Source organism: Saccoglossus kowalevskii, chromosome 13 (assembly GCF_978046115.1).
Source record: "Saccoglossus kowalevskii chromosome 13, keSacKowa6.1, whole genome shotgun sequence".
NCBI classification, from domain to species: domain Eukaryota; kingdom Metazoa; phylum Hemichordata; class Enteropneusta; family Harrimaniidae; genus Saccoglossus; species Saccoglossus kowalevskii.
The window spans coordinates 30,629,269-30,656,164 of record NC_140653.1 but is presented as its reverse complement, the minus strand read 5'-3'; the positions used below and the strand labels follow the sequence as shown (position 1 = coordinate 30,656,164).

Below are 26,896 nucleotides of genomic sequence, written 5' to 3'. Positions count from 1 at the left end.
CATATTATAACATATTATTGTCCATATTTGGGCATTGTGTTCTGTAAGCCCTGAATCTGCATATTGTTTTGATATTTAATTATGCAACTAGTTGGTATTTGTGACATAAAAGTTAAGCATGATATTACAAAGTAAAACAAAGGTCTGTATCAACTTTAAGCACATGTTTATGATTGACTCATTGTAATAGCATGTTTACATTCAGGAGACACTGCATTGTACGTTACACATCATTGGACACACCAATCATGTCATAAAACAAACCAAAATAAGCAATATCATCACCGATTAAACACATACTGATAATATGTCATAAAATGACATTTAATCTAACTATTTTGATGTGTTGAGCAATTTCATGAACTTGGCAGGAAAACAAGAAGTTCTACTGTTATTCAACATTTTTATGTGGATTTAATTCAGGTGGCAAATTTTAATTATCAGCAAAATAGCGAAATTAAAAACGAGTGAATAATTAACGTGTTTACAGTCCACTGCAGCATCGTAATGGCTTTATTATTGGATTCTATAATTGATAATGTTATAATACATTGTATGAGCTCACTGAGCATTTTAAAGAATATTTTATTTTAAGATATGGCAAACCACGATAATATAATTAGATCCAAAAACAAAATGTGTGTGTGAAACTCAATTTACTTTGTCATTATTCCAAATAAATTGTAATTGACATTTATGACAAATGGCTATGGATTTAATAAATATTGTATCATACTGGCTCATATTACTATGCTGATATCATGTACACTTTGAATGAAATCAGTTATATCAATGTAAATACATTTGAAGCAAAGAGGCTAGGATTGATGGATGTGAACCAAATACTGTAATTGCTCTATTAGAAGCACAATTGAATTTATTGTATACTGAATCATTAAAATTTGACTTATTTTGACCAAAGACAAACCTCTGTCATTAAAATAAGTGCATGCAATACAAACACAGCAAATAGAATATTCTTTAGACATTTATGAAACATGACAATGCACCGTTGTGGGAAAGATAGAATCTGCAAAAGTTCATTATCATCTGACATAAGACATAGATTTACATGCTTACCTGCAAGCGTAACTGAGCCATATCCTTCATGAGTTGATTACGACGAGTCTCTTCTTCAGCCTGAAGTAAAGAAAAATAAATGCTGTCAAATTAAAAGTTAGTTTAAAAAGCGCATGCCTTGCAGGAAAGAAATACCGGGAATTGACCAGGTAAACTGAATAATGTACCTGCTATCATAACAGGCCAGGTAAACTGAATAGTGTAGTATGATAGATAACATTATTATAACTGTCACATGTTTAACAAAGAACAATGTTCAGAAAAAACAACTAGATCATTCTGTTTTCAAGTCGTCTAAAAAAACGTATTCAAGAGACAGAAACGCTTCAATGTTATCTTAACATGCGATGATGATGAAGCAACAATGGGGTCATAGTTCAGGCAACAATGGGGGTCATAGTTCAGGCAGCTCTGAAAAGCTCATAAAAATAATCTTCCAAGTCTTCACTAGCAGTAAATACTGATTAGCAGTGAGATTACAACACAGTGATGTAAACCGGCATTACGCACAGATAAAGAGAGTCTGTCACAACATATATAAATAAATATATATTTGTTAATTCTTTTATTCATCTATTTTTATGGCTTACAATGCATTTGAATTTACTTATTACATCACAGACAAAAAAAAATTTGCAAATTTCATTAATTTCCTAATATCCCAGAATGCTTTGCAAGTAATTATTTCCTGCAAAAGAATGATGTATGAGAGAGAGAAACAACTGACAGAGTTAATAATAATTTATCACTTTAAAAAGAGTTCAAATTGCAAGGGAATTCTCTCCCCAATTTAGACACATAGGAGGTCAATTCCTCCCTGTATTTAGACGAGTCCCCTTCAATTTATGCTGTCTAGTAAAATTGTAAGTAAGGAGCTATAAATGGGACTGATTTATCAGCTTCAGCTTTATCTCGTGCTTCTCTTTAGACATGGCTCTCATAGGACCCATCAAATTGTGTTGGGGATATTATTTCTCTGTAGGGAGAATAAAAGGCACACAGGAACTTTGTGCACCAATTTCTGTGATTTATATGTGAGGGAGGAGGAGCCAGTCTTTATGATCTCACTGTGCTTCACCAATTTAGTATGCTTCTACAATCCCATTACTCTTGGATGAAGGGTCCAGTGAGCAAACATATAAATTTTGCATCACGGCTCAGGCGGCTTTGCTTTTTACTTTCACCAGTGATATGCAAAGTCTCATTACAGTGCCGCTTCATGCATGGATAGTTCTATAATGGCAAGATTGTTTTCCATGTTCACAACAGGGGTAATCAGAATGATCACAATCACCATGATGACTCGTTAAAAAAACGGGGCTAATCAAAACTACGCAGGTAATGTCGTAAAAGTTTAACTGCCAAAAATGGATTACGGTGTTAAATCGAAACATAGTGGAATCCTAAAACTGATACTGTGAAAAGGTTGACAGAATTAGATTGCTTGCCCTGCATTACTACAGTTGTTCAGACACAACATGTTTTTCCACCACAGATATCAATATTTGTTTGTGTTGTCATTATAACCTGATATTACCATACATCTATCAAGTCATTCTGAGGCATTACACAGGGTAGCTATATCCTACCTTATTTGGAAAGCAAATTCCAAATATGGAAAAATTACACTGTATTTCAAAGATGACAGACAATTTTGAAAACAAAGTTCATAGCGTGAAATTTGACAATAATTTTCGCCTTTTTAATCAGTTAAATCAGAAAGATAAACACACATTGTATGCACAAAAACAGTATACATTCACTGTGCATTATACTTTGCATTATCTATGTATTAACCACATATTATTTTACAACTGACAGTGAAAACATTCAGCAATTTCATCCATCTAGTTATAGTTACAGATGTGTTCAAATGTCTTGCATATTTGAAAGATACGTATCATATTTACGTTACATTAAGACACATTTCTTTGTTTGCATTGGACACAGCAACAATTTAACATGACTGAAATAGAATCATGTAACTGAACGGTGATCACGAAGACACAAATACTTATCTCTGGCATTACAGGATGTTTATGTCTTACTAAATTACGATTACAAGCAGGATAACTTGTATAACAATAAGGTTAACATGTGACTACTGCAAAGTACGCACTCGGGCAGTATGGCACATGATCACTACACTGCCTTTGAGTATACCTTACAGTATTCTTGTAATAACCTCATATAATATCATGATTATTGAAATAATACTCGCCATAATTTTCTGTATTATTAAACAGAAAAATAATAATAACTGAACAAATAAGATGATATGCATTTTCCGAAATATTTTTTTTTTTATATTTGTTAAATAGATAGTTGTAAATAGTTTGTTATATGTTATGTAAACTAACCATACATCTATTGAAGTCAGTATTGTGTTCAACTTGTGTGGATTAAATGAGACAAAGAAAAGTTTCTTTCTTCCTTCCTTTGAATGCCAGTCAACTATTGTGAACATTTACAAAACAAAGAAGGATAATTTTTTTTTTAGATTTGTTGGTAGCCAATAGAAAAATATGTTCCTATGATTCATAATTAACAAAGAAATTACAGAAAAATACCTAAAAACATTGCAAAGAGTTGCACAAAATTTTAACCCGAAAATATGGTGTTCAAAAGGTTAGGGTAAATTACGACACAAAAGTAAAAATAATGTAATTTCCTTTATTTTTTTTATACGTGACATTTCTTGTTTAATACAAGGATGAAGAAAATGAAATAAAATGTACAGGGTCATTTTAAAAATAAATGTACAAAAAATGGAGTGAAAATAACACGTCTGTTTTACAACTGTTTCCTATGGCAAAGGTATCTCTGGAAATGTTGTCGTTGACATAGGCTAAAATGATGTATACTGTCTTATAAAAGATACTTCCATGTCAAGAAGTATTATAAGATATAAAATTTACATTTTTAGTGAGATTTTAATGATGAAATGAGTTTTCATTGTGGTCTATGGAACTATACTGCTAAAATTACATTTTGTGCATATTATTTTACAGCTTTTCTCATAGTAATCTAGAAAACAATCTACATCCACAGATTTTAAGATGACACATTGTCATAGCTATGTATGGTGAAATATGTGCACATGTCAAAAACGCACCTTAATCAAATTACATTATAGTACTAACAAGTACTCCAAAAAAGACAAACACTGCATCCTATAAGTATACACCTCAGTTAGCATACTTCAAACAAGTAAATCATTAACTGGTCTACCTAATACCTCTCTCTCGATTAACAGAAACAACAGACTACCTTTGGAAGGAATTAACAAATATACGTGCAGAGGACGAACTAATGCATGCAAGCACGAGAAAGTAATGGTTTACAGTAACAGTTTTTGTTGTTTACATTTATCCCCACAGGATGATATTAGATTTGCAGAAGCTGTCACGTTTTAAACTGAAGAAAGCATCAATGTTGAGACATGAGCATTAATAGATGCTGGCAGATTGCTGATTTATACAGCTACACCTTGACAGATTCCTCACCCTTAAATCAATATTGAAGCTGACACACTCAGTAGGAATGGACCATTTAATTATCATAGGGGTGGGTATGTTACTTAAGAGGAAGGAAGGAAGGGAGGGAGAAAGAAAGGATACCATTAATGCAGGTGCGATACAGTTTGAGGGCAGTATGTTTACAATTAAAGGATTCAGACAGCTGATTTATTTGGCGAAATGTGAAAATGGAGACAGGATAAACTAGATGCTGTAATAATATGTATTATGTTACATGAGGAGCTACAAAGTAACATTGGAGGAATGTATCAACAAACATAACATACCACTTGTCCATATTTGGTCAATTGATAAAATCATCCTGAGTGCATAGTTCATATCCAATTACTTGGGTTATCACTACTGAGGGGGGGTTATTTCCCAGGATACTTTGCTTCCCTGTTATCCATTAGACCAATAACACAAGTCGGCAGCCTTTAACACACTAATAGTGGTTGTTAAGATGTTTATCCAATTCTCCTGTGTAGTGAGGTGTGAAATAGAAGTCCTAAAACCATGAAAACCACTCAGCCATGCCAGCTATATGTCGAGTATAATTAGGTTGGGGCCCCGCTGAGGAGGACTACAACATGTACTGCTGGGGGCTCACTCACTATGACAAGGTACTTTCCAGTGTACTGCAAACAAGCCCATGTATCTGACTATTAACACTTTAACTAAACACACTACTGCCAGGTATTAATGCTTCATGTGTGTCGCTTATATGGCTGTAACATGTAAATACGCATAGATGTTTTTATTTCAATAAAACATTGGTATACAATTTAACATTTAGCATGTAAAAGCTATCAAACTTTACTGTCTTCCATTAACAAAACGATACATAAAAAAATAAATTCAATACTGATAAAAAATTGCTTTTTAATATTTTTGCCACAGTATTTAAAAACATTAACAATACCACTGGGAAAGAGATTTATTGTCTTAAGCACGATAAATTTATAAATAGCTGTAAAAGGTGACATGTGAAGAGTACGGTAGCTAATAATATTGTTCAGTATGTGGGATTAAATAAATCAGATTTTAAAAATATCAAACTAAGCTGGGTTGTTGCAATCTGACTATATTAAACCTTTGAAGTGCCAGATATTTTCCTGACTGGAATTCAGTGCACATATTTTCACTTTTTGCAAAATATACACTAAATTTGGAACATACAGACAGTTTCAGATATTTTATTTTTTGATCAAAAGGTTTGCCAATTTTTATCATTTAGTAGATGGTGCCAAAAGTTGACAATAGTGTTCAAAGAGTTAAGAACATTTAGTTCTAACAGCATGTTAAATCTCATATTAGAAACGTAATGTATTTTTTATCTCACTTTTATAAGCAGGGTTATGAAAAATTATTATGGTAATAAGACAGACTTTTAATTTCATTTTTATAGAGTCAAAATTGGAATAAGTCATGACGTATTAACATAATAGATGCAAGGTCATCATCATCAGAGTCTCTCCTCCTAAAGTAAGACTAAACGATAAGGGTCCTCATCAAGAAAGTACTTGTGCAATTTACATGTATTCAATGGTGTAATTGCACAACTCAATCACTGTAATCTAGTGAAATGGTCTCAATCCTCCTGGCTATTTCCAAACTCATTACAAATCTTTAGACTTTAGACAAAGATTTATTTTATGCAAAGTAAATTTGGCTCAAATGATTTGTTGCTATTACATAGAAATTGCTTTATGTTAAATATAGTGTTTAAAACAGTAAGTCATTGTAAATGACATAGTCCCTGTCAATAATTTGTATTAACATGCTGAAATCATAAAAAGTCATTAAAATTATTCAATTTAAAATAAAATTTTGTCTGTTTTGTAAAGGATTGAAACAGTAATGTTAATCCACAACATGTATTCTGAGTAAGTTCAATACATACGTCCCAGGATACATATTAGAAAGAAGTGAATGCAATTATTCAAAAAGTATGGTAACTCTTGTAGTTATGCAACACATTTGAAAAACAAGTAATTGCATTACATCGTCCATACGAGTTATCAGTTTTAAGAAATTTATAAAGTTTGAACATGAACAGCCGGGGCGCGCCTCTGGAACAGCAATCATTATAACATCAAAGTTAAACTGTAAATAGCTCCCGTGTGATCAGAACCATGTATTATAAAGGTATAGGCTTTGCCTAATAAGTGAATGTAATTGCATGTAGGTCAATCCATCAATAAAATTGATCAAGATGTCTGAGAATCTATGACATACTGTATATGGAAACACATGATTTTGATATGGGCATTTTGAAAAACATGCAAGGACATTATACTTGTAAACAAAGGGCACTAATGAGGCACTCTATGAATGAGGTATTTCTAGAGGTCGGGTTTGTCTCGTCTGCAGTTGAATAATTTTTGCTTTGATTTTCTTATGGTTATTTTTCCCAATGCACCTTAATTTCACTTGTTTTTTTTAATTCTTGGTAATTAGTGTCATTAGCGATGGAGTAGTAAAAACGCAATTAACCTCAGTGCAGCAAATCGGGATAGATTTTCCTGACGCAATGGGCAAATTGCGCTATTTTCGCTGACAAGTAAAATTTGCTAAATTAAACCTACGTGAACATGTAAAGTAACAACAGATTGTTTCCTTGACAGATTCTTGAAATTAAATCATCAAAAAAGTACAATTAAAAAGTCTGTACAACATACCTAGAACAGATAAATAAAAACATTGTGGTTTAATGTTCGTCCGGACTTTTGATACAAACCGAAGATTGCGATCGACCCTACACAAAACTATCGCCATTTTGTCTTCCTTGTCCTCGTTCGGCAAAAACAAAAAACTCACATATTTACTATTTGTTTAATGAGTGCATTTTTGTTTAAAAATATCAAACAAGAATAAACACTAAGTAAAATAGGAATCAACTGCTTCGTTTTATTTGAGTAAGATGGAAACCATGCGAAAACAAATGTGAAACATTACTGTCTGCTCGAGGAGAAGACACTGGGAGTCGTGTGCAAAGAGATTGTTTACAAATTAGATCACATTGGAAGTGCTTTCAGTCACGTTGTGTAGCTCCAATGCGTAAAATAGAAAATTCAGCTTTCCCTTTCTCTGCTCGTGGCGTCGCAATAGTGGTGAAGGCCAGTACTGGGTTGAACCGACAGCCATGGCCACTATATTTTGAATGATCATAAATAATTTTGAACCCAATAGTAGTGACCAATGTGATTATTATATCAATTTCTTGCAAAGTCTGGAACGATACTGAAAAAAAATTGTTGATTTCCTTCTATATTCATGCTTGAAAGTAGGCCGAAGTATCCGCAGGTGAATACGAGTATCCAGATAATAAGTTAGGATCGATCAGTTCACACGAATTGTTCTGTTCTGATTCATCATTGCAAAACAACGGCCTGGAAACGACCCAGCTTGAGGGAAACAGTATCGTAGAAAGAAAGAACAGTATCGGACCCGATACCTTTAAAAGGTCTGATGAGAACACTGCAGAATCGCGGGACGAAACGAAAGTTACGCGGCTATTATCTAAGCGATGCAGGCCCGAGAAGAACACTGTACATGTAACCAGCACATTTACGAATCAAGATTGACAGAAAGTTGTACGGCATCTGTCTTCGATATTGTCTATTGATGAATATGACGCACAAAGTGAAATTGAACTTGAAATTGAACTGAAAAAATGGCCGTGTCACTCTTGTAACTGTGCATGCGTACTCCCCATGCTCGCATACATTTGATGTTTTTAGTCGCTGTATCTGCTCAAATAACATCCAGCATGATATAATAAATCATTATATACTACAATTCGCAAATTTGCAGACCTTCCAATGAAATAGTACCATTTTTTTTTGCGACAGAATACGTTATTGCAATATGCAAATTAGGCTACTCACCCTAGTCAAATATTTGTTAAGAAACTTTAAAGACTCTAAGTTATAAATTAATTAATGCAATAATTGACTAATTAATATGCATGGAATTGCACCAAAATCTAAGCACATCTACTCATCATATATTAGCTGTGTGCCAAATTTCATTTGAATTGAAATTGTAGATCTTGAGTTATCAGTGGAACAAATTTTAGTCACAGAGTCACAGACACCGGTACCACATAAGCTCCGTTTCACGGGAGCTAAAAATGGAAACCAGTCAGCTTTTTTTATTCAGGTCTTGAAACAAATGGATATGCCAATTTATTTCTGAAGTACAAATAAATTGTATTGTTGTATAACCGATGACTCTGGAACGTATGTGGGTAAAATATTGAAAAGATCGGTGAAATATTATTGAGCATGTCAATCATTTTATCACGCACCAGACCAATGACAATCATCACCGGTGCTTGCAAGGAGGCAACTACCTGGAATACAAGTATTGTTTGTTTCATAGTAACCTGGCTTTCGCCATTTATTCACTCACATAATATTTCATTTTATTGAAAAACCACCAAAAGAGACTGTATGCAAGTTTACAATGTGCATAGTACTTGTATGCAAACTTTCAAACGAATCAAGCAATATATTAGTGAGGAATCAGCAAAATGATACACATCAAACAAAAATGGCCAACTAGAGGCCATAAGTTTAAATGAAACTCTCCAGAAAACATAGACATGTTTATAAATTTCATCAAATCCAAAAATAACACAATCTATGGTATTATGTATAAGTGTAGTACTTGTATGGAAAGTTTCAACTGAATCGGGAAATATATTAATGAGGAATCAACATGTACATGAATAAAAACAAAATGGCTGCCAGTCAGCCATTTTTGTTCAAATTGTGAAAAAAAATATGCAAATTATTTATTATGCACAGACATAGCACCCAAACTAATCATGTCTCATATTACCCTAAAGTATTAAATTTGCACAAAATCCATTCAGAGACTTTTGAGAATGTGTTTACACAGACTGAAATGAGATAATTTGAATGCAAATTAGCTACTTAATATGCACTGACATGGCCCCAAAATCATGTTTGCACATTACCTCAAGGTATCTAACGGTAGGTACTAAATTTGATCTAAACCCTGCGTTCCCATTTGTATTTGTCCCCAACAACAAACAGTATATGTCAAAGATAACAGCCTGGATTCCAGTCTATATTTGTTCAATATATCACCAAACTTTATAATTTGGAGTGACTCAAGTTTTTAAAATAGCAACCTCGACAAATGAAATGTGTTTATACTCAGACATCAGTTGCTGAAACAAATCACACACAAATAGATATGTTCAGGTTACACTCTAGTACCGGCTAAGATTGAAACATATGGTATTACATGTTTGCATATTAGCTAAACCCAACTGTGTTCACATACAAAAGGGACCTACATTTAGTATGTACCCGGTACGTCTTTTTAACTTTTATTTCTAAGCTCCATGATTATAAAACACTAGCAAAGCAAATTCTGCAAGTGAAAGTTGCAGAATAAAAGAAAATAATAATAGACTTATTGTCACTCAATTTTTTTCTTGGAAACAATATCTCTGGATACACTGATGTTGCTTTTTATGTCAGAAAGGATACACTAAAATAAAAGAATGATTATGAATACTAGTAAACCTCCAAAGGAGCAACAAATACAATGTTATTTTGTTGCCATGTTCCATCCCAATGGGCACTTAGCTCTAGCTAACCATTCGTGCACACTTCATTCTAGATTGGGTCTTAAAAGCGGTTCTGATTTAACTTGTACTTGTAGTTTCTTAACCTATACTAAGCATTTCTGCATGATTTCTTAAGCATGGGTTAACATTTTGTACCTCTTAACCTGTACTAAAGATGTGCTGTGCATGGACACAACTAATATAACGGGGTAACCATCTCATCTCTCTAGTTGTGGTGGCAGCATGATGACATTAGACACCTGTTTACAGTTTTACAGTGACTCTTACAGTCTTTGTTGGTGTTAGGGAGCATTTATGGATGAGCAGACATAGTACAAAAAGGACAGGAATTAGGAACTAAAGAAAGAAGTTATTGTTTGCCAGGTGCCAGCCATTGATGCATCAATCACCTTGACTGTGTTTAGGTCTACAGTGGTTATTTACGATTGAATCAACGTTACACTTGCTGCTGGAATATAATATACTGCTGCTTGCCTCAACCCACAGCCACCAAGACCACACACAAACAATATAAACTTTAAAGATACTGCCTCAGTAATAAGATCAATTTCAAGGAGTAGATTTCAAGAGGCAGGAGTTAAGTATTTATCGTTTTTTGATAAAAAAAACAACAAACTGATTTGAATGGAATTAGAAAGAGGTGATTAGAGAAAGATCATTTGACTTAGAGGGGTGTGTTATACCTTGGACTCATCCAGGTCACAGGTCACAATCTTTGCAGTCAACACTATTTCTACTTGACTAGTCAGTTAGGAAATAACAGTAAAGAGATTAAGACCATATCACTGTAAACATTACTATCTGAATACATGTTTGTAAACAAATAATTGTTATTTACATACTAATAGCACTCCACCACCAGAGGGCACTGTTAGTAGAAATCAAATATGGCGGTTGTCTAAATATCACAAGGATGAAAATGATATTATTAATGTACAGTGTAGAAAAAATAAAAATGTGGTATATCGTCAATGTAAAGCCTTTCTTTTTTAAGTTAAAACTTTTTTTAGTCAAACCGAAAGGGCAATATTTTGTTTTACGATTTGCTGTGTTTTACACATTTCAACAACAAAATATTTTCAAGATCAGTAAGGTCATACCATTATGATAGGCTACTGATACAGAAGGAAGGGGAATAGTTTATAAGATATTTCTCTAGTTATCAACTATGATTATCTTTGTTTGTTTTTTTGTTGGATTGTACCTTTTGTGTGACAATCCAGACCAATGTGCCCCCAGCTAGTTAGTTACCTACCTAGGCTGGCTGACAAGATGAATTACAATTCAAATGTTATTGAGTGAAACGTAGGCAGGTGGTAGGGACAAAATTAATGGTGTGTGACACAGTCACAAAACTCTAGTGATATTCACTGTAAATGAGAGAAGCGATATATATTAAGGCAATTCATGCGCGGCATTTTAAGCTGACAGACAAACAAGCTTAGATGAGTGAGATGTGAGACGCCAACAATTGGCAATGACAAAATGATCACCAAATGGCCTAAAACATAATAAAATCTAGAAGCTGTGCTCTGTGAAGCGAGGAGAGTGAGTAACAACTGCTCCAGCTAATTACTGTTGCCAGTCATACTTGCTATTATGTGTGCTTGCTGGAGTGTGGCATGTCAGCGTGGAGTGCATACTTGTGTGGGGTGATTTCTCCACTTTGTTAATGTTGGCACCTTGAGTGAACTGGAGGGGTTTTTTTTGGTGAATCTTTCTCACTATGTTGATTAATTTCTAAAGGAAGTGGAGTATTATGTGAGTAAACGCACAGAGTGCAGTGAAATTTATGGATGTGCATTAGGGGAATGCATCTGTTGTAGTGCTAGTGCACATGTCAATAAACATCCACAATCATGTATTACAGTCAAATTGCACCCTGCCACAGTAAACAATCAGGTGTCACTAATAAAATAATTTTCTTCTCCCCAGAGATCACCTATCATTTAGGTATGCAGTTATTCCTACAAATAGATTAAAACTGAAGTGCTAAGAAGACGTTCAAGACTGTACATAATATACTGTCCCATTTGATTGTGAATAATTGGTAGATAATATAACTGGAATGAATTTTTTCAATTGAGCTATTAAGTGGACAAGGTCACATGATCTCTGATAGAGGGTGTGTCATTTGCAAATAATGAATTTATCCAGGTGTTAATAATAGTGACACAAGTGACAAACAAATAAAGTCACATGGACTTTTAAAAAAAATATATCCACAATCGAAAAGAGCACAGATTGGTCAGATCTCTGGTAACTGACAAAATAGCTAGTGGGTCCTAAAGAAACCTAGCTGAAAGATTGTGACAAACTTGAAAGCAGTTTCATTTAAATTGGTATAAAATAACAACTGGCAAGAAAGACAGTCGAGAGAGGGAAAATGCATCATGAGCAGTAATATTTTTTAGTGAAGGAAATAAAAAATTAGTACAAGATGTCATCACGACATCCACAGGTAAATGAACAGAATGCAACACATTACATTTGATCGTCTACCCTAAGCATGCATCAGTATTATTCCGTGGTGTTTTTTATGTCCCCTAATAAAACTAGTACTGAAATAGCAATCATTTAAAGGTTAACCTCAAACATGCATATACAAAATATACTACCCACATCAATATGCCGTTCAGAAAGAAATAGCAATCATTTAAAGTGCGTGTGAATTGACCACCAACACATTTAAGTTTTTGTTTCCTGTAGCCCTGAAATAGACATTTGTGAAAACAAAATTAAATAACACATCATATTCAAGTAAAATTTCCACCCCCTTTCTGCAACAGACAACTGTTTCTTGCCATCTGAAGTCTGAAATGAAAAGGCACCACCAAATGTCAAACAAAGGCAGGAATTCATGCAAGTGCTATTCTACTCAATACTGTAAAAACTCGTAGTTGTAAAACTGTTGTTTAAAAGTGTGACAATAACTAGTACGCTAATGATAATCTTGCTTTTATTGTTTGTGTGCAGAAGGTCGATTGAATAAATAAATTTCTGTCATTTAATTTTATATTGAGATGCAAAAGATGGCATTATACTGCACATGCATGTGTAGTCCGTAGAATGCAATCACAAAAATATAATCACCACTTACTGGGCAGCATTGGCGAAAAAAATGCTAGGTAATAACAAAATAAAGTTTAGTAACATCTTGAACAAATTGCCTTAAATATTCATCTTACTGTGAACGGAAACATGCAGTAAGCCTGAATTACAAAATCCTGTACTGCGTTGTAACAGAGAAAATCAATGAAAACGTTAAAAAATATGCAGCACACAAATAAAATGTAAGTAGTTTACACTCAGGAAAATAGTAGCCCCCCCCCCTCCAACTATGATAAAACATTGTTAGATTCAATCATAAATCTACACCAAAATAAATCTTACGCAACAAATATGACACAGGGTCAAATCAGGTGAACTTGAGTTTCACCTTTCAAAAAATTTCAAGCTAATGCATTTTCTTGTGGTTATGGAGGAATGGTTATGATCTAAGCATTGCCTCAAAGCAAATTTAATAATTATTATTACTGTTGCATATCTTAGTTGCGTTTATGTTTTGAAAAATTTAGTTCAGTTTTGAGAAATCGATATGTCTAATTGCATGCATATTCTCAATGTGTTAGCACTGTCATCAAGTGATTGTGATAAGACAACTTTGTACGAAACAATCCTGAAGAACAACATGACTCAAAAAATTTTTTTTATTTATCTAGTCAAAAAAGATTAGATTGAGTTATGTATATTAAACAGAACGCGAATATGAAATATACAATTGTAAGCCAAGTTGACAAGTCTGAAAATTAATATACGATTACAAGAACTTGGTCAGAATTACCATAAACAAATGAGTTTTTACTATGCTAAATAGAGCAGAAGTTGATTTAATATTTTTTAGAAGTCAACAGATATGAAAAACATGTCACAGCCCCACTACAAATGACAGTTGTAGACAGTATTTTCTTGTTAAACTATTTATTTTGTGCTCAGATATATAAACTGTAATGTTATTCATATGAGGGATGACATACACACCCACACCAATACACAGTTTATGAGTTAAAACAGTGCAAATATACACTTGTGTAAAGTACAGATTTGGATTTAAAATTGATGGTGCAGACATATTCAAGTTCAATGATCTGCAGCATGCAAATACACAAATGAGTATGCAACCACGTTTTTATGGCATTATAGATGCAGATGAAGATGCAAATAAGAATGATGATACAATAGTTTAACAAATCCCAGGGATATCTGACAGGACCTTTGAATGTTTCAGATTACATCATCAGTATTGAATATTGTACTATGAGAGAAAGAATGGCTTTTTAGAAATTAAAGTTTAGAGAATCTTGTAACAGGTACTCTGATTGGCTGACATCGAGGTGCATTACAGCCAATGAGAAGTAACCTTGCAGAATAAAACACAAAACATAATCCCCTAATCTAATAATCAAGCCAGACATAGAGAGAGAATGCTACAACTCATCGGTCCACTGAGTATATTGAACGCTTGAATGCTATCTAAACTTAGTTAAAGTAATATATAACTAAACATAGTGTCAGATTTTACAGCCCCTTAGAGAAGAGATTAATGGCACTCTAGACAAATGAAACTAATAAAGCTGACTGCAAAACTATATTATTTCTTGATATGGTCTACAGATTACAAATTACATAAAGGTAGTTCTACCTCACCAACTTCTCCACCTGTCACATTTTGCCAAAACTGAGTTAAGGGGTTTGGCATGTTTAAAAGCTAAATGAGTCATTCTTTTAATGGTCAATACAAAACACTGATATAGTAATGTCTAGTATCCATACAATAGTCATATACAACAAGGCTACTGCATTCTATTTCAATTCGCATAGTAATGTCTAGTATCCATACAATAGTCATATACAACAAGGCTACTGCATTCTATTTCAATTCGCTTGAATTCGACAAATGTTTTTTTTTATAGTATCAGAAGCATATTTTATTTTCAATACCGATATTAGTCAGTATTTCATTTGTCAATGTTTTTTAAAGTTAAAAAGAAGCTGAAAAACACAGAACCTCAGCCAAAAAAAAAAAGACAAAAATGAGATTGCTGAAAACTAAAAAGTATTTTTAATATTTTATACTTTATTAAATTTTATACGAACAGTTTGTTATGCTAATGTTAAAAAAAAGTGGATATAATTTTGTTATTTGTTCATTAATTAAAATGCTAAAGAACATCTTCAACATGACAACAAAGAGTATGAAAAGAGTATGTTAAGAGTATAACACAGATTTTTAGGTTTAATTTTGTTACACAATTTCAGATGTCATAAAAAATGTTCTGATAATAAAACAACAAACTATTGAAACGTTAGAGCTTTTATGTTGCTGAAGTGATCACCAGTCTTATCATAAATTGCATCCACGTTGTACCTATTTCCCGTTTAACGATCAAATGCATCAATAATGCAGCCTTTTGCACTAACGAATCAAGAATTCCTGACACACCCATGTGATGCATGGAATGAAAAATGGCAAATGAAAACCAGTCAATTTATTTACTTTGTACTGAGGATTTAAAATAAACATTTGACACTCTGTGAAAATATGACCAGGTAATAGTCTCACGGACCTTATAAGAGCCACCTGGGAAAGAAATTTAACTGTCAAACTCTACAATGATTCGGTCACGCCGCTGAGTCTAAATAGGAGACAACATCCTGCATACTTTGTATTCTTCAGGATAGTGAAAACAGCTTTATAGACAGGAAAACGACACATTTCATTAAACTTTAATACATGTTCATTACTTTACTTTGCTGATGTTGTCGCTATGTAATATCATGTAAGCCTAGCATAAACATGCAAGGAATGAAAATGAAATGGAGTCTTAGTATCTTAAGAGATAAGCCAACCTTAGTACCCGCTAAGCATATAAATAAGGCCTGTCTCCTCAATACAATCATTGAACTCCTCAATCACTTATCAAATAAACACATTATGTTAACGACAAATATACACACTCATCATCACCAGAGGGCAGTACATACCAGGTTTGTTCACAACACTCAATTACTTAATATTTCTTCTAATTGGCTGATAACAATTCTTCCTAGCTAAAACCAACCAATCAGAACATTATACATAATAGACTCCATAACTGTGCAACTAATACAACACTATCTTTTGAATTCAAACTCCCTAAGTATATATATAAAATCACAATGTGTAAACTGGACCACGGCGAACATTCAGTCTGGCCAAGTGTCTGTATTACACCTCTTAATAGAAGCACTGCGGCACCTTTGCAAGCAAAAATAACTCACATGACTATTATATTAAATTGAATTTTATGAGTGAATGCATGAAAAGCGACAAGTTAAATGTTTAATCCAAGCATTGCATGATAGTGTTGCCATATAATGAGGTCTGCAGTCAATAAAACTGGGCTGTGTTTTATATTCACACTAAATACAAAAATTGCCTGCAGGTTCTCATTCACACGGTTCATTGAATGTCAATTGACGACTTTCAACTTTCCGCTATTAAAATTGTGCTTAATATACAAAGGCAAAACTACATAAACTTTACCCCATAAATCACATTTTGTAGAGTTTTATGAACATCCCATCTTTATTGAGAGTAGACCCATTGGATATTGTAATCACGCATATGTATAACCAACACTTTGCATTCATTAGCATTTTCAATTATTTTGTATCGGTGCAACCACCAAAGAGGCAGTGTTTATCAATAAAGAAATTTGAACCTGACAAAGCAAGCTTGAAACTATAGAGGGCTCACTTCCATCTTGACTAAGTTGTCAACACTTAAAGATGAGAAAACCATTTACACTGAAGGAGGTCGGAATTTTGAGCATTTTAGTAGGAGAGAAATTACACCCTAAAGGCTACACAAGATGATCTGTTGTAGATTACTGGGGTAATATATTCCCTGTCAGGCTTTTGATCTACTGCCAAGAGTTATTCTCCCTTAGTGCACGCCTGGAATGTATCTATATAATGGGAGTACAGGTCACCGGTGGTTGACTTCATTCATCATGCCATCCTTTGGTTAAAAGATTACAGCCAACCATAGAAAAAAAAACTATTCTCATGAAGTGAAGCGTTACTCTTGGTTTTCATTAAAGGGTGTGAGAATACATTTATGCTAAAAGCTGAACATGTTTGAATCACCTGCCGGGCGGAAATTATGAAAACTATTGAAATTAAAAACTCCATCTCAGTTCAGGTAATGCCTATAGGTAGATATTATAGACTTGATGGCACAATACAATGGCCGGATGCAAGGAGAGTGCCTATATTGGGGTGTCAAATTTCAGAGTATGCAGGTCCTTTTGGATGAAGCTAGCAAGTAGAGCGTTAGTCTTCTGAACACAATCACTTTAGTCAATTACACTCCTATGCTTTCATTATGACTGTTGCTTGAGTGGAAATGTCTTGAATAAATATTGGCCATCGGCTATTATGACTGGCTGAATTCTCAGCCCACTGATTACTAACAATGGTACTTCTTTTGTACGCCTTTGAAACCTTAAACTGGTAGACATTTGCTTCCACCACACAATACCATTAAAATGAACCACAGCATGATGTTTACCCTGTATGCTCTGTTAAATCTGGATGAGTTGCAGCCTTTTTTCCCTTGAACCAACCGTTAAGGGTCATCACATCACATGCAAATGCCAACATTTTTAGTGTAAACTAATTCAACCCATAAAAGGCTAACTAGTTTGTTGATTTGTGTGCCTCCCACTTGTCCAGCCACAAACCCAAAATAGAGATAAAGCAGCCGAGAATTTCAAAAAAAATGCAAGAAACTAGAGATTCAAAAATCCTGATAGTTATATCCTGCTGCATAGTTGGCCAATCTGTTTCTGATACTTGTTAAGTACTCTGCTGAAACATACAATGATTTGCACAGCGGTGGCTTGTGTGTTTCCTGTCTTTCAGCTAGAAGGAAATTTGCCAAGATGTCAACAAACCTTTAGGCTGAGCTGTGTAAACAAACTTCAGTGGCCTCAGGGAGCAATGGTTGATAAAAATACCATCAATTATTTTGCTGCCAAGATGTAGCTGTATATGAACGTGCTCAACCCAGCACCATCCCACCCTACAACAATGGCCAGTAAAAAGTATAGTATTAAAATTGGTGACTGTCTACAGACGAGATAATGGAGCAGTGGCCGCAAACAATCTGTAGCGTCTAAATATTTGAACATTCATAACAAGTCATGCAGAGCTGCATAACAACTGTAATCGATTATAGCTATATTTAATGCATACTTTAAGATTGAGTAATACCACTGGAAAAGAATCCCAATCAAGCAGACTACTTTTGGCTGACTATCAAGGCCAGGGTGTTTTACATTTGTTTACACTGTGCTCTCAGCTTTACTGTAAGGAGATCGGCTATTTGCTTTGTAATCTAATCTGGCAATGTGTAAGCCATGAAATACACTCCCCATACATTTCTAAGTGTCCATCATAAAAGCCTTGAAGAGCAGAATACCAGCCCAGTCACGTGGGATGCCAAGCGTTCTTGCCTACACTTGGGAGGAGCTTGGCAAAGTAGGGGGGACAAGATGCATTGCAGCTGGGACAGCTGGAGTCTGTAACTGAACACCCTGCTCTGTTGTTGTAACTTTGTACACAAACCCTACTGTTGTATACTGAGAGCAGTGTGGTTGGTAGATCGGATAACAATTAGACATGCTCCAACTGGGGTTACAAACTGACAGGTGAAACCACTTGAACTTTTTAGCCACCCTCCTGCTGTCTACAAGCATCTCCAGCTATTTACACAGCATGTCCATCCATCAACAAAACTAGCAGACATATCACAACACTTAAAATTCTTTGGGCTGCATGATGCTAAGACTTTTCCAGATGATCAAAACCTTGACAAATTTATAGGTTGGTCTGTGGTTATAAAGTATATGAGACAGCTCTATACCTGTGCACAATACAAGAAGACCATATATCACTAAATAGATACTGAGATCAAGTCCATCTTCAGATAGTAAAATTCACACTTACAAAGATGGTTAATTTATATGAACCATATTGTGAAGCAATTACACATAACACTAGACTGTAGACTTTGAAATACTACTAAGCTGTAGGGGTGTCTCAACGGATAGGTCCAGACAGTCAAGATTGGGGTCACAGGTTACCAGTTCTTTTTTGGAGAGAAAACAAATTGTAGAGTAAAGTTCAGCAAGTGTTACATACTAACTGCATTACTACTAGAAGAATGATAATTGATGATTAATTAGTTCTATGCAAATTAGCAATTGATCTCTTCATGGTGGTCTAATTACGCTCCATATCACTAATAACCAAGACATATGGCATTAGCATAAAATAACACTTTTAAATGAGTACAGTATTTAAATCATCTGGTAACTATTTGTATCTTGAGAATACTCAGTGTTACAAATATTACAAAGTATTTCTTGGCCTAGCATCCTGTCAGCTAGATCATATAACACAGATCCTAGGACAATATTGTTTTCTCATTACATCCAACATAACTGCGGGCACAGTTAACTTTAGAAGATGACATCAAATTAATAACTTCTAAGTTAATAAAAAAGATCACAGTTGGTGGAATGAATCACTGCATGATTTTAATGTGTTATGAACCTCTGAAATAGTCATTTGGCGGCATAGCTATGTGAGATGCAGAAAGATAATCCTGTAGGATGGAAACCTAACACTGATATCAAGTGACAGTTCTTATCAATTCCTAACAGGCTGAGGATATTTCCTTTGGTAAAGCAAGCTTTGTCATCACACCAACAAGTTGAAACTAATTTGGTTGCTGCCCAGTGGGTAGACATCTGTGATCCCAGCTAAATAATGAGGGAGTCTGGTTTCACAGCAAAATACTTGGCTCAAACTTTTAACTGATTGTAAGTGAAAGATAGGACACAGCTGTGGAATATATAGTTGTACAGTATGTGTGTTAATGTGAATGATCCTGCAGTTTAATCTAATCATGGTGTAGAAAGTATAAGTACTGTGAATATTTAAATTTAGGCAGTCTTGGAACAAGTAATAAATAATCATGGTGTTATTCCATCAAAGTCAATGTAAAAAGATCAAACATTGATAAAACACTACCAATAAAATTAAAACCAATACATAATATATTTTATCACATGAATACGTCCATATCATTCACAGTACAGTGATGTATTACACTATATTACAATACAGTCATATGCACGTTAAATGTCAGTCATCTGGGTTTGCTCAAACATCACAAATTGGTGACGGTACTGTTTTTATTACAGTGATATGATAATGTCAGAATATTATTGTAAATGTAAACATTATATCAAGAGAACACCGAAACACCTTGCAATAATATCAGATATTAATTGTAAATTTAAACATATATCGGTAGAACACCTAAACACCCCATATTACCATCAGATATTTATTGTAAATTTAAACATCACATTGGTAGAACACCTAAACATTCCATAATACTATCAGATATTTATTGTAAATTTGAACATATACTATCGGTAGAACACCTAAACACCCCATAATACCATCAGATATTCATTGTAAATTTAAACATCAAATCGGTAGAACACCTAAACACCCCATAATAATACCATCAGATATTAATTGTAAATTTAAACATCATATCGGTAGAACACCTAAACATTTCATAATACTATCAGATATTCATTGTAAATTTAAACATCAAATCGGTAGAACACCTAAACATTTCATAATACTATCAGATATTCATTGTAAATTTAAACATCAAATCGGTAGAACACCTAAACATTCCATAATACTATCAGATATTAATTGTAAATTTAAACATCAAATCGGTAGAACACCTAAACACCCCATAATACCATCAGATATTAATTGTAAATATAAACATCAAATCGGTAGAACACCTAAACACCCCATAATAATACCATCAGATATTAATTGTAAATTTAAACATCAAATCGGTAGAACACCTAAACACCCCATAATACCATCAGATATTAATTGTAAATTTAAACATCAAATCGGTAGAACACCTAAACATTCCATAATACTATCAGATATTAATTGTAAATTTAAACATCAAATCGGTAGAACACCTAAACACCCCATAATAATACCATCAGATATTAATTGTAAATTTAAACATCAAATCGGTAGAACACCTAAACACCCCATAATACCATCAGATATTCATTGTAAATTTAAACATCAAATCGGTAGAACACCTAAACATTCCATAATACTATCAGATATTAATTGTAAATTTAAACATCAAATCGGTAGAACACCTAAACACCCCATAATACCATCAGATATTAATTGTAAATTTAAACATCAAATCGATAGAACACCTAAACACCCCATAATACCATCAGATATTCATTGTAAATTTAAACATCAAATCGGTAGAACACCTAAACATTCCATAATACTATCAGATATTAATTGTAAATTTAAACATCAAATCGGTAGAACACCTAAACACCCCATAATACCATCAGATATTAATTGTAAATTTAAACATCAAATCGATAGAACACCTAAACACCCCATAATACCATCAGATATTCATTGTAAATTTAAACATCAAATCGGTAGAACACCCCATAATAATACCATCAGATATTCATTGTAAATTTAAACATCATAACGGTAGAACACCTAAACACCCTGCGACGTACCAACGGTTACTTATAGCACTATCAGTACAGTACTATCCGAATTAAATATAGCTCTGTGGATGTAACTCCAAAACTAATTGAATTAACTTAAACTCTCCAGTTCAGTTCAAATAATTTAGCCAAATAATTAACTTACTCCTCCAATGTCTACCATCTGTCTACAGACATACATAATGCAAATGATGATTGATATGCAAATGAATGTACCCACTAAAATCTGAAAACTTTATTTGACATGATTTACATGGATGGACAGACAAATATGACAGTAGCCCCCAATGTGAATTGTTACACCAATCATATCCAGGGAGATGATCTTTGACCTCAGCAGAATAATTCTCACAGCTGTTTTAACCGCACATAGTTATTGCGTTTAGGGTTGACCTCTTGAAACTCAGGTGGGGGGGGGGGATAAATTTGAAGAGAAAATTATGGTTAAAAAATCTACCGGAAGAATAAAGAAAATCTGAGCTGAAAAATATAATTGAGAAGAAAAAGTTTCTATGATCAACTCCTTATTTTGTATTTTTGGTAAAGTCAAGAAGACTGAGACAGCACAGGATTGTTTCAAACATTCTCCCTTCCCTGAGTCCATCCAGGACAGTGAATTTCCATGCACCAATGTGTTATTGTGTACCATAGGTATCTAATTTATATACATTCAATTTTTAAGATAACAATGAAATCTAACATTGGGATTTGTAACTGTATTTCATTTCACTTGGGGTATGTAGTGTAATTCTACATGATTATGTGGTATTCATTACAAATATCATAATATTAGGATTCAGTTGCAAAAACCATGACCTCCCCTTGTCCAACAAGATGTAACTACCAGAATAAGTGTAATGACAGTGATTTATACAGACAGCAAAGTCAAGATCAAATGTGGTAGAGCAGCATGTGCAAGACATCATCACATGGTGTAAAGTACTCACAGAAGGTGGCAAAAAGAGGAGGGGCAACTTAGTATTGGAATATTCCATTCCAGGATCATTGAAAATAAGCCATTTGTTTACTCAAACCAATCTGATTAAAATCTGATGTAGTGTACGGGCTTTAATTATTGTGGCTATAAACTTATTTTAATTTTATTTTTTATTACTTTTGTTATTAATGCCCTTTTATTTTATTATTTTACTTTGATTTTGATTTTTTTTAACTCTGCCCTACCTACATCTGATCCGACGCCTATGTAAGTCCCGTTCAAATCTCGCATAAGTAACAGCCAATCACAGCCCCCTTTTTATACAGGCTGTCGGTTGCTTACTTTTCAGTGTAGCGATACTCTACGGGCAATCTTTCTGTACATTATATTTTGCCCACTTGAATAAACCATTAATAGAAAATTGCTAGTATATTTTTATTTGCAAAAGAAATTCCACAGCATTTTACAATTTTTGTCATTACATTGAATATTTTTTTCACTTCCAACAAATGTGTACACTTCCAGATACATCTTCGCCAACCAAGGTTCGTTCATTCAGTCATCGCTTCAATTTTACATCACTGAGCATAATTATCTAGAATGGAAGCAAAAAAAATAAGTAAATCGTAATGATTAGAACACTGTAAACAGCTATAGTAAACAATGCAAACTGATTTTAAATTGTATAACGGTCACCGGCCTATGGCATCGACGCAGAAAATTGGAGCAAAAAAATATTTCCTGATCATTTGCGATGTGTTCCAATAAAAAAATATTTTATTCCAGTCCAAATCAGCTCAATTACTTTAATAAAGAGTTATTGTATAATGTACAAAATGATGATACAATTTGATGAATATTTACAGCTACGGCTTCAATACCGTAGACGGTTTTGACCCGACTGTCAACAAAACATCACCCGTCTCCAGGGCAGGCGACTGGAAAAAGACACTGGTGTTCGGTCGAAACGGCGGAAACAAAATCGTCACTCCCAGAATAACTATGCAAAATAACGATCTAAAGTCGAACCATTCGAGCTACAATATTAACATAAAAATGACTTTCGTTGCATTTGACAATGATAAACTTACCGAAAAGCCGTGTTATTCTCGGTCGCTAACGTCGGTATAATCCGCCATTTTATTTGAGTGTGTTTGCCACCCGACTCCGCCCGGTGACGTCATCATGTGCGCTATAGAAGGAGGTATGTGATTCGTTGACTAAAATCGTCGATAGTGGGTCTCGTTGAAATCTCGTTACATAGGCATCGGATCAGATGTAGGTAGGGCGGAATTAAAAAAAATCACAAAATCAAAATCAAAGTAAAATAATAAAATAAAATAAAAGGGCATTAATAACAAAAGTAATAAAAAATAAAATTAAAATAAGTTTATAGCCAAAATAATTAAAGCCCATACACTACATCAGATTTTAATCAGATTGTACTCAAACAAGCACACAAAAGTTGAGTTCAAGTTCACAGGTCAAATGAAGAGTACAAATAGTCTATACTTTATCAGCTAGCATGGTAAAAACAAACATTTAATGATTGGCGCTTGATTATAAGACTTTATCCACAAGCTAAATAAACATTTTCAGTATTTCAGGGCCTACTAGACACACTCCTCATATGTTAGCAATTACTGGTTTAGCTATGTGGAATCAATACACAGTGGGAATATAATGCAATTAGTTTAATGTTCCTGCCAAGTCAGAGCACCCCTAGACTCACTGCACCTCATGGGGCAATTAATAACACAAATTTTATTTTAAAATCAAGTCTCTAGGAGAATGGAAAACTACATTTTGGGAAGAAAAACACTACAAGGAGATACTGGTAGGTTAATAAAGATAATGATCTATTGATTTCTGAAACTCTTATTTTATTACCAAACTTTATCTACACAGATGCTGATCAAAATTTTAAACAAAGTGATGTACATTTATACTTATTGTTGAGGATAAGTGCAATTTTATTCTATTTATACAACAACTTGGTAATTTTCAAACTCTAAAATTTAATCTTAATTTCTGATTGTATGAATAAATATAAAACATGATCAGTAAAAAGACAACCCTAAATGTTGAGAAAATGTTGGCAAACACAGAGTTATAAAGGGAGTAGATGATATGGTGCATTTTTGCTTGGTATCAGATGATAACATTTTGTCAAATTGCTCAGTCGCAATGGAATGGGTACAGAAAATGTTCAAATTACAAAAAAAAAAATTGTTTGGTTTAAATGCAATTCATCATTGATCTCACTAGAGTAATGTTTATTTTCACTAGGATAGCAAGGCCACATTATCTACCTTAGTCATGTACACAAAGTACACCATAATATACACACAGTCACCTAAGCTTGTTTTTCATGACTAGCCAAGATTTGCACAAGTTTTTGATGAGTTCAGTCTGTATCTTTTCAAAGCATACACTTGGTTGAACTTTATACCACTCTATGCAATGGGGAGGATGAAGGAACACCCCAGAGTCAACGTGCTCCAACCAAGCATGTTTGCCTTTCACAAAGAAAACAAACTTGACAACACAAAAATACAGTTAATTGACTATGAAATTTTCCCACAGGATGAAAGTATCACAGTAAACTGATAGTTCTTGTATTTATGTGGTCTCATTGCAGAATAGCGCCACCACAGTCAATATTGAGAGACTGTATATATTGCAGAACATGCATACTTTTTTATTATTTTTAAATCAACAATTATGAAAAATGCATATTAATATGATTGGATGCATGATGAAGAGATGGAGAGCAATAGGTTATAAATAGTTAATGCACCGAAGGTACAAAACTGAATTTAGAACATTGAATTAATCAAGGTGTTGGCAGTCTACTGAGGTAGGATGTATGCTCAAGCAATCTGCAAGGGCACTACAATAACCAACACTTAATTTGTCAGGAAAAAACCACCAAGTAGCATGTAAAAATAACATGTCTACTAGTCATAGTAGAAAGAAAGAGGTCAAGATGTCGGCAAGATTGCTCTTTAGAAAACCACCTTGCCAATGATTGATTCTTGAAATAGGCACAAACACTCAGGCACTGTAAATGAAATAGCACAAGTACTTGGTTAGACTAAGATATGCAAATATTCTCCTCTTGCTCGGGTGATATAGGAGCGAGTCAATAGTATTGGTACTTTTCAACAACCACCTAATGGTCCTCCAATACAAAAGCATACACATTAAACACAAGCGCTATTACTCCCATCTCCTGGCTATGTGTACAGTTGCTAGCAAATGTTGACTCGCCAGCCTGTTTTTCTTAGCTAGGCAAGCAGACTTTTTTTTTAATGAAGGGATTGTGTACTTTGCTAACATGAAGCTGTGTTTGACTTTACACAAGATTCAGACAGCTGGCTTCTTTAAGTCAACATAGCTGAAGGCCCTGTACAAATAAGTAAGTAGCTGAATTGGGGCTGACAGTTTGTATAACTTGTCACTAGTCAGAGATGTGAGTTTATTGAGTAAACATCCTCCTCAATGTTGCATTACTTTACTCTATAGATTAGTCATTTTTACAGCACCCCGCCCACTTTATTTATGGGTTGGCTACTTGACTACTTAAATATTCAGCATCTCTCTTTGCTTCATGCACACACCCCTATTTCAATACATTCCTTTAAGCATAAATATGTTGGAAACTAAAAAAAAAACATACTTCCTCAAATTGGTTTTAATGGTTCAAACCACTTTATGCAGGGTTGGTTAGATTGCAGTGAGGGGCAATATTTAAAAAAAAATGGCTGGAGTTTCACATTGGAAAACTATGGCTGCCTATTTTGTATAAATCACAAGTACCGGTATATATAATCTATAATTTACTGTATGACTGGGTTTACTGTCAGAAAGAATCAAAGGTTGAAAATAAAATAAGGTGGACAAACAGACAAACAAATGATGACTCAGAGGGCATGGTTCAAATTGGTATATACGTGTTTGTGAACATGTGTGAGGAGAAGCTATTTCAGCCCTGATACTTTGTAGAATCAATACGCCA

The 26,896-nt window shown here is 34.0% G+C and overlaps 1 protein-coding gene and 1 long non-coding RNA gene across 2 annotated transcripts in view; both read right to left on the bottom strand.

Moving 5' to 3' along the window:
- LOC102809055 (nonsense-mediated mRNA decay factor SMG5-like) overlaps window positions 1-26,896 on the bottom strand; it is an 85,842-nt gene that overhangs the window by 17,684 nt on the left and 41,262 nt on the right. The window contains exon 15 of the mRNA XM_085507205.1: window positions 1,081-1,140. Coding sequence (XP_085363331.1) covers window positions 1,081-1,140 — 60 coding nt within the window. The remainder of the gene's footprint in view (window positions 1-1,080; window positions 1,141-26,896) is intronic.
- On the bottom strand, window positions 23,345-25,203 carry LOC146735231 (uncharacterized). The gene is made up of 2 exons (XR_014931337.1): window positions 23,967-25,203; window positions 23,345-23,470 (listed from the first exon to the last, which is right to left on the bottom strand). It is a non-coding gene; the product is annotated as an uncharacterized LOC146735231 (long non-coding RNA).